General features: G+C 31.7%; 1 protein-coding gene across 4 annotated transcripts in view; it reads left to right on the forward strand.

Annotated features, from left to right (window-relative positions):
• Positions 1-10,601, forward strand: part of RALGAPA1 (Ral GTPase activating protein catalytic alpha subunit 1) — a 215,854-nt gene that overhangs the window by 118,436 nt on the left and 86,817 nt on the right. For all 4 annotated transcript variants that reach the window (XM_015590611.2, XM_006913471.3, XM_006913472.3 and 1 more), the window contains exons 29-30: positions 279-389; positions 5,731-5,799. In XM_015590611.2, the coding sequence (XP_015446097.1) occupies positions 279-389; positions 5,731-5,799 (180 nt within the window). The remainder of the gene's footprint in view (positions 1-278; positions 390-5,730; positions 5,800-10,601) is intronic.

The following is a 10,601-nucleotide window of genomic DNA, read 5'->3' on the forward strand; positions in this document are numbered from 1 at the left end:
AGTTTAGAGTTTGTTGTAGAAAATCTAGGTAAGAAAATGGAATAAAACTTTTAATGAGAACAGTCAAACATTATGAAGAAAAATAAAGTTAATTTTGCCTTTGAAATGCATTGTGATTTATTTTGCAGCTATGTATTTTTCTTCCTAATAATATTTTAATAAACACATTATAAGTGTAGAATGACAAAAGGAAACATGAAATTCAGAAAGCAGCTAATGTATTGATAAATAATAATTCAGGGAAAAAATTTTTATGGTTTTTTTTCTTTTTTTTACAGTTTACTAATAAAACAGTAGCCCATGTAGCTTGTAACATGCTTCATATGCTGGTTCATTACGTACCTAGACTTCAGATTTATCAGCCCGATTCTCCCTTGAAAATCATTCAGGTTAGTAATTTCTCGTTTATTTCTTATAATGACTTTGTCAAAGATTTTTTAGATTTGGATACCTTGAAATATAAAATTATTTAATAATTATCTGTAAATATATAATTGTCATTGTAGGTTTTTTTTTTTTTAATTCTAATTCTATGTGTCCTACACTTTCTACCATACCTTATATATTTTAGCCCTTTATTATTTCTTTCTTGATGTGATAGCCTTCTAACTGCTCTCCTGGCTTCTGAGGTCTTCCCTACCTGGTCATCATTCATATTCGCATGACTCTTATGTCACTTACCTGAAAAAAAACCAAAACCATACAAAATCTGAGTGGGTTTTTGTTGTTGTTGTTGTTTTTGCCTATAAAATAAGACCTAAATTCTTTCTCTGGGAATTCGAGACCTTCAGATGAGAACCCAACCCATCTTTTTTGAATTATGTACATATTCCTTTGAAATACTCTGTAGTCAAGGCACCTGAGTTGGCTTACTATCCCCTAAACATACTCTTCACTCTCTTCTTCCTACTTGAAATGTTCTTCTTCTCTCTACCCACCTGTCTTTCAGTTGTTTGTTTAAATACCACCTCTCTAACCAGAATTTATCTTCATATTCTTGTAACATTTTTAGAAAAGATAGTAATACTTATTAAGTACCTACTATGTACCAGTTACTATACCAGTCACCTTTTCATATGTTATTTAATTCTTAAAAGTCTTCTCCCCCTTCTTTTTCCTCCTCCTCCTTCCCTTTATTTAAGATGAGAGGACTGAGGATTTAGTAACTATATAAAGTCTCAAGCCGAAAGGGCAGAAACAGAGTTCAAGCACAACCTGTAAGATTACAAGTCCACGTTTTTCTCACTCAACCATGTTGCCAGTCTATTATAACACTAAATATATTTGTGTACAAATTCTAAGCTCTTTTAAGACAAGGGCATCTTTTTTCTTTATTTCTCTTTAGGGTGACTTTCATGTAGGATTTGTTCAGTAAATATAGGTTAAGTTGAATGTAGGTTAAGAGGTTGGGTTTGAGGGGTAGACACACCTGGTTTATGTTACCTCTAACTCTGCCACTTACTTTGTAACTATTAACAAGTTACTTCAACCTCTGAATTCCAGTTTTCTTTATCTTTACACCGAAATAAAAATATTTACCTCACAGAGTTGCTCCAAAGACTAAATGAAAAAATACATGTAAAGCACTTTTTATCGTAAAAATTAGAGGACATTAATTTTAATAAATGTTGGCTGCAGCTGTTATCGTGGGGGACATGATGACTGGATATAATGTGCATATGTATGTAAATATTAAAACATGATATTTTAAATTTGAAAATTTTACTCTTTAAGATTAATCATTCTGTTTGAAAATTAAGATTGTTCTTTAAGTAGGTTTTTTTCATTTGAAAGCCTCTAAATCCTTTCTGTTATTTCTTCATCAGTTTGTATATTTTTAGTACCTACCTAAGTACTTCTTAAGTGTGAAGAGTTGTTGCAGATGGCTTCACAATACATTATAATGACCAATGGCTACAGAGAAAACATGAAGTTGTTATACCCCATTTCTAGTTGAATGAAAAAGTGAAATCCCAAAATAGAGCGTTTCATTAATTGTTACCTATTTGCATAGTTAGGAATAGAAGCCCAGTTTTATTACCATTATTAAGTATTTGCATCTGATATTCTAGATTCTGCTGGTAAAGCCTTCTACTGTAATACATTTAGAGGAATTTTTATACTTGATGAATTGAAACAATAATGTATAAAAATATAGCATAAAATTTTAACAAGCACATAAAAAATTGAATGAGATCAAGAGGTTTCCAGGGTAAATGATAACGGTATATGAATGTTTTCCCTTTTTATTATTTAATATTCTCTATCAAATTTACTCATATACTATTTAGTGTATAATATATGTTAATTTGAAAATATAATAAAATATCTTTTTCTATATATATAAATATACATATATATGTGGAAACATCTGGAGATACAAGAGAATAGATTTCTTTATTTTTTCACCCAAGTTCATTGAGGAATAACTGACAAATATAAATTGTATATATTTAAAGTGTACAACATGATGGTTTGGTATTGTAGAATGGTGACCAAAATCAAGATAATTAGCACATTCATTATTTCACACAGTTAACTTTTTTTTTTTATGAGAATAATTAAGATCTTAGCAACATTCAGATATTCGGTACCAGCCGTATGATTAACTATAGTCACCATGCTGTACATTAGTTCGTACCCTTTGACCTATATCTCTCCCATTTCTCTTCTCTTCCCCCAGGCCCTGGCAATCACTATTTTCTCTCTGTTGCTATGAAATCAGCCATTTTTTGTTTTTGTTTGAGATTCCACATATAAGTGATACCATACAGTATTTTTGTTTCTGTCTGACTCATTTTACTTAGTATAATGCCCTCCAGTTTCATCCATGTTGTCTCAAATGGCAGAATTTCATTTTTTATAGTTGAATAACATTCCATTGTGTATATAACACCACACTTTTTTTTATTCATGAGTAGAAGGACATTTAGGTTGTTTCAATATCTGGGCTATTATGACCATCTATCAACTACTAATTTGTATTTCTTTAACCCTTTACTGCTTTCTCCCACACCCCCTGCCCTCTGGCCGTCACCAGGTTGTTCTCTATATTTGTGCGTCTGTTTTTGATTAGTTTGTTCTTTTTGTTCCTTAGATTCCACATGAGTGAAATCATGTATTTATGTTTCTCTGTCTGACTTATTTCACTCCACATAATAATCTCTAGGTCCATCCATGTCATTGCAAATGGTAGGATTTTATTTTTTTATGGCTGAGTAATATTCCATTGTATATATGAACCATAATTTCTTTATCCAGTCATCTGTTGATGGGCATTTAGGTAGTTTCCATGTCTTGGCTACTGTAAATAGTGCTGCCATGAACATAAGGATGCATAGATCTTTACGAACTAGTCATTTTAGTTTTCTTTGGATAAATACCCAGAAGTGCAATTGCTGGGTCAAAAGGCAGTTCTATTTTTAATATTATGAGACACCACCACCTTTACCCTGTCTGCCTCCTCCCTCCCTCCCACCTCCTACCCTCTGGTAATCACTAGTTTATAGTCCATGTCCATGAGTCTCTGTTTGTTTGTCTTGTTCATTTGCTGCTTTTAGGTTTATATCCCACATATAAGTGATATCATGTGATTTTCAGCTTTTTCTGTCTGGCTTTTTTCGCTTAGCATGATTATCTCGAGTTCCATCCATGTTGTCGCAAATGGCAGTATTTCATCTCTTCTTATGGCTGAGTAATATTCTATTGTATATATGTACCACAGCATCTTTAGCCAGTCATCTATCGTAAGACACTTCGGTTGCTTCCATGTCCTGGCCACTGTGAATAATGGATACATTCCAGGAATTTATCCATTTCCTCCACATTGTCCATTTCGTTGGCATATAATTGCTCGTAGTATTTTCTTATGATCCTTTGTATTTCTGTGGAGTCCATAGTTTTATTTCTCCTCGTTCATTTCTGATTTTATTTATTTGAGTCCTCTCTTTTTTCCTTGATGAGTCTGGTTAAGGGTTTATCAATGTTGTTTAACCGATTTCATTTCTGTCAGATATATATCCAGGAGTGGCATTACTGAATCATAATGTGGTTCTGTTTTTAATTTTTTTAGAAACTGCCATACCGTTTTCCATAATTGCTGAACCAGTTTATATTTCCACCAAGAGTGTATAAGGGTTCCCTTTTCTCCACATCCTTGCCAACATGTTATCTCTTGTCTTTTTTAAAATAGCCACACTAACAGATCTCATTGTGATTTCGATTTGCATTTACATGATAATTAGTGATGTTGAGTACCTTTACATATAGTTGTTAACCATTTGAATGTCTTATTTGGAAAAGTGTCTATTCAGGTCCTTTGCCCATTTTTAAATTGGATTATTTGGTTTTTTGCTATTGAGTTGCATGAGTTCTTTATATATTTTGGATACTAACCCCTTGTCCAGATACATGTTTTGCAAGTATTTTCTCCCATTCATCAGCTGCCTTTTCAATTTATTGTTTCCTTTGCTGCACAGAAGCTCTGTAGTTTGACATAGTCCCACTTGTTTATTTTAGCTTTTGTTGCCTATGTTTTTGATGTCTTATCCAAGAAATTAATGCCAAAACCAATGTAAAGAATCATTTTTCTTTTGTTTTCTTCCAGGAGTTTTTTTGATTTCAGTTCTTACACTTAACTCTTTTATCCATTTAGAGTTAATTTTTATAAGTGTTATAAGATAGGGGTGCAGTTTTATTCCGTGGTATGTAGATATTTAGTTTTCCCAGCACCATTTATTAAAGAGTCTATCCTTTCCCCATTGTGTGTTCTCGTTGCTCTTGTCAAAGATTAGTTGACAGTATATCCATGGGTTTATGTATATAGGCTCTCTATTCAGATCCACTCTGGTCTGTGTACCTATTTTTATGTCACTACCTTACTGTTATGTTTTGATTACTATATCTTGAAATCAGGAAGTGTGATCCCTCCAGCTTTGTTCTTTCTTAAGATGACTTTGGCACTTCATGGTTTTTTGTGGTTTTATAAAAATTTTAAGATAGTTTTTGAGAAAAATGCCGTTGTAATTTTAGATTGCATTGAATTTGTAGATCACTGTGGGTAGTATGAACAATTGAAGAATATTAACTTTTTCAATCTATAACATGGAATATCTTTCCACTTATAGTAGTCCTCCCTAATCCATGGTTTTGATTTCTGCAGTTTTAATTACCTGCGGTCAACCACAGTCTAAAAATATTAAATGAAAAATTCCGGAAATAAACAATTCATAATAAGTTTTAAATTGCATGTTGTTCTGAGTAGCATGATGAAATCTCACATTGTTTCTCTTTGTCTTACCTGGAACATGAATCACCCTTTGTCCAGCACACTCATTAGTCACTTAGTAGCTATCTCAGTTATCAGATTGACTGTCATATTATCAAGTAACCCTTATTTTACTTAATAGTGGCCTCAAAGTGCAAAAGTAGTGCTATCAGAACATATATTATCTGTGTTTATACTTATTAATTCATGAATTGAGTTTGTAAGAAATCCATTTAAGTTAACAGCATATATAATGTTAGCTCTATACATGAGGATTGTAAATGATTGATAGTTAAGTGTACTTGAAAAGCTTACCTGTTAAAAATTACTTTGAAATAACAGCGTTAATGTTTTAGGATGAACTTGCAGCAATAGATTTTATATCACTTTAGCTTTGACATTTAAGTTTTAGAATGTACCATTTGTTTAACATATTTTGAGCTTTTTTTTTTTTTTGACTACAGATCCTAATAGCCACTATTACCCATCTTTTGCCAAGTACAGAAGCTTCATCTTATGAAATGGACAAGAGGGTAATTAAAATTTTGTTTGATATTTAATATGTGGTTATCTAGTAAATATATTTTAAAATTGCAAAGATATATATATCTATTTACATTGTAAACATTAATTCATCTTGTTTTTAAAATTAGCTGTAATGTGAAATATATCTTTCTGTTTAAGTGTAATAGATTATATTTTCATTTAAATTTTAAGTTAATCATGGTCATTTGATAAAATCTTTGAATCTCAAGGTTGCAGGAACATTGGAGGACATTATATCCATGTATAATTATTTCACTTAATCTTGCCAAATTATGGTCTTGTCTATGCCTGAAAATTATTAATTCTGAGGAATTCATCAACTCTGAAGGCAACCATGCATCTTTGTGTAGCTGTTACTGGTAGAAAGTAAAGAAATTTCCATTAAGGAGAGTACCTATAAATATAGAGATATGGCACTTAGGAGAAAACATATACCCTACATTAAAAGGTTCTACAAGTTTGCATTTACCTCAGTAAATTTATTGTGGGATTCCTTTAATCATTTCAACTTATGTATTTATCAGTCTAAAGTTTCTTTTTGGTATCTTTTTATTGTTTACATATCTTTCCTGAAATGCTGCATTTCTTCATTATGCCCACCTTCTCTTATAGGTTTTTAATATATTTATCATAATTATTTTAAAGTCCTTGTCTGCCAAATTCAGTATCTAGGTTATCACTAAGTCTGTTTCTATTGAATTTTTTTCCTCTTGGCTATAGATTCCACTTTCTTGTTTGTTCATATGTCTGTCAATTTTTATTATATACCAGGCATTGTATATAACTTGTTATAGAAACTCTGGATCTCTGCTGCCCATTATGGTAGCTACTAACCACATGTGACTTTAAATTTAAATAAAATTAAGTTAAAGGTTCACATTAAAAATTTAATTCCTTATGTGTACTAGCCACATTTCAAGTGCTCAGTAGCTGCATGGGCAATTATACACCATTTCCATCATTGCAGCAAGTTCTATCAAACAAGACTGTTCTAGATTTTTTTAATTTCCTTTGAAAATCCAAGTCTTAAATTCTGTTCTCCAGATCTGTGTTACCACCTTTTAATCATATTGTGTTGAAATCTCAAGTATGTTTTATTACTTATGTTTTACTTATTAATATATAAAACTCTGAAGCTATATATGTATCTCCAGACCTATTCTCAGTTATTTTCTTTTGTGGCTTAAATAACGTAAACTTTTGGTCTTTCCATGCTGTCTTCCATAGCACTAATATCATCAGTTTGCCTCAGAATTTTTTATTCTTCCTCTTCTTCTTCAGTTTAAAACCCATTTGATCAGATTGTCTAGCTCTTGGTAAATATATTCTTCCTCATCTTTAAAAGATACATATACTCCATTTGTGGCCAAGAGTCCTACATTTTAGTGTCTTAGACTATGGTCTAGAATTTCAAATCTAGTCTGTGAACAGTATCTAGATAGCTAATGAGCCATCTCCTTCTAGATCATCTTTGTCTTCCAAAGGCCTAGCTATTAATATGAAAAACCTCCACTACCAAGTTTTTGTTCCCACTTAATTTACTAAACATTTATTGATCACAAAGTATGTATGTGGTATTCTGTTTGGACTAGTTAAACAGATATAAGTAAAATAGTCCCTACTCTCATGGATTTTGAAAGTTAGAGAGGCAAGTGAGGCAATCCAGTATAATAAGCGCTTACTTAAAAAACAGAAAAATGTATAGATACAAGGTAGTATAGAGAAGAAGTAATTAACTATCAAGGCAGAAGAGCTTGTTAAGAAGAACCTTTCTTAAAGATGAATAGAGTTTTCTACATAAATGGAGACAAGGAGTAGAGTCAGTTATTCTAAGAGGGAATAGCATAGGTAAAATCATGGAGGTGTAAAAGGGTGTGGTGTGTTATGAGTAAACAATAGGCAATTCTGTATTATAGGATGTGAAGTGCATGGTTCAGAGTAGGAAAATTAGGCATCAGTGATAGGAAGGGATCAAGATGTGAAGAGCCTTGGATGACATGCTAAGAACCTTGGACTTTTGTGAAAGTCCTTTTTTGAAAGTGACTTTTTGGAAGAATTTTAATGCACAACGAAATCATCAGGTTTATGAAAGTTGACTTGAAAGGAATAATATGGTAATTGTTATTACCATCATCTCTGTAAGAATTGATGATGATCTGAGCTATGGCTAAAGGAATAAAGAGTAAATATTCACAAAGTAGAATCCACAACCAATGTCAGGAATAAAGGGTGAAAAAGCAAGGTGATTGGAGAAAGATGAATTTCAGTTTTCATTGTGTTGCATGTAATGAGTAATGCCCAGGTAGAGACCACCAGCATAGCGGCTATATACATAAAGTAGTAAATTGGAGGCTCCAAACAAAATTTTTGGTGTTGTCAACACATAAATACTGTTAAACTGTGAGAATATATGAGAAAGGGAAGGGGAATAATAACATGAATAGAAGGAATTTCTATGGGTGTTAATAAGCTAAGGAAGGAATTTCTGTAGATGGAGACAAACTAACATAGTAAAGCTAATTCTAAAGAATGTCTTTAATTATCAGTCTGGTAGTCATAATGTCTGCTTTCCTGTTAGCTTTACAGACAGTAGTTTGGAATATAATGCTGCTTTAGGCTCTGTCCGAAGGTTATTTTGCCAGTTTTAACACACCGAAGATTTGAAGAGTAAGATGTACAAGGCAGTTCCTCTGGGATGGCAACTGTAAATCTATTTTGAAATGGCTCCATATATTATGTTTTACACTACTTCGAGACTATATAAATGTGCTATTACTCCTTAAACTTTTACTAACTGGTTTTGCCAACCGTTGATGACTCATACCAGAATTAATTAATTGTTGTTATGATAGTTCCCAGTGGTGATTTCCTAATTCCATCATGCCTTTATTAGTTTCATTAGTTTTCTGTGGTAAGGAAGAGCTTTCACTTCTTTCCTATCCATCTCATCAGTATGGGATCATGTTTATTATTTTATGCAATGAGTTGTAATCCTTAAATTTTTACTACCATTATTTATTTTGATATTCAAAATGTCCCAGATTTACCAAGTGGGAGCCCCTTTAGAGTGGCTTCTTTGTCTTTGTGACATGTGCTGATTATTCTTTGGACATGCTCTTATTTCTGTCATCACAGAATTTTCCACTCTTCTTATACTTTCCCTGCCCCAATCCTGGAATTAGCCATTTCTCCAAGGGACTCTGATTCACCTGAGTGGAAAATAGTATTTTGAAATAAGATCTGGGAGCTAGGTGGGTACATCGTCATTGAGTTATCATTTTTTTAGGCCCTCTCAACAGACAGAGCTAAAAAATAGATAATATGTATATACACAAAAATATATACTATATATTTTATGTATATATGATGTATACATATACTTTTTTTTTATCTTATATGTATTAAGACACCATGAGTTCATCCTGACACCTTTGATTCTAATCCAACACCATAAGGTTCAGTCTGTCCTCCTCTTTTCTATATTTGTAACTCCCTGCTCTAACAATGAGAAACCTCTCTCCTTTTATCCACAATATATTTACTTCGTGCAGTTCTAGAAAAATAAAGTATGCCTTTATATGGTTTACCAAGAATATAATATATAATTCAAAAGCTTTGTTTAAAAGTTATTTGGGTTATTTCTCCCTCCTTCTTCCTCACCTCAATGTCATTATATAATGGCTTAATTTTTTAATTTATCTTATTTTTGCGAATTGTCTATTCATATCTTTTTACATTTTCTGACAGGTTTTGGTATTTTTTCCTCAAATTTTTATATATTAGGGATACTATCTCCTAACTGTGATGTGTGTTGAAATATTTTCACTCTTTTTTAATTTGTCTTTTGATTATGTATATAGTGGGGTTTTTTGTTATTGTTTCTTATATGGGATAATGGAAAAGAATTTATTTTTTTTGTAGTCAGTTTATCAATTCTTCGTGTCTGGATTTTGAGTCATAGATAGAAAATCTTTCATTGTATATGGGAATTCACCCAGTTTTCTTCTAGTACTTGTATGGTTTCGTTTTTGGCATCTTTATTCCTCATCCATTTGGAGTTTATTTTTTGTTTTGAGATAGGATCTAATTTTTGTTGTTTTTCTAGATGTGTTTTCAGATTTCTTAGTTCCCTTTAATAAAAAGTTCATCTTTTCTCTTAGTGAATAATCAAGTTTCATAACCTCTTGGGTCTGTTTGAGTTTCTACACTAGCAGTTTTCAGACTCTTGGTGACAAGATCCCTGTAGTATTGTTAAATGTTATTGAGGATCTTTGTTTATGTAGATTATATTTTGACCACTTGATCTGTTTTATAGTGAAAGTTATGTGTTAAAGTCTCCCACTGTTAATGTTTCTATATTTATTGCATCTGTTGCAGCTTTTTTTTTATAAAGGTAATCACTGCATTATTTGATATACATAGATATTCATTAATGTTTTATCTTCATTTTGAATTAATGCTTTCAATTTGAATTCTAATTTGTCTGGTATACCTTTGCCTTTCTGAATCTTTTTTTTTAACTCTACCTCTTGAGTACAGCATATCCTTGGGTTTTTGCTATATGATCCAAATTGAAAATCTTTTTCTTTTATTAGACAAATTAAACCCATTCTCATAAGACATATTTTTGGTCTCACCTCTGTCATTTTATGATTATTATGCACATTATGTTATATTTTTATGTTTCTCTGCATTTTGTATTTCCTTTGTTCTTTTAAGTTCTTTTTGATACTCAGAAAATTTTTATACTTTGTTCTTGTGGTAACCTTTATATATATATATATACATA

This window comes from Pteropus alecto, unplaced genomic scaffold (assembly GCF_000325575.1).
Source record: "Pteropus alecto unplaced genomic scaffold, ASM32557v1 scaffold104, whole genome shotgun sequence".
NCBI lineage: Eukaryota > Metazoa > Chordata > Mammalia > Chiroptera > Pteropodidae > Pteropus > Pteropus alecto.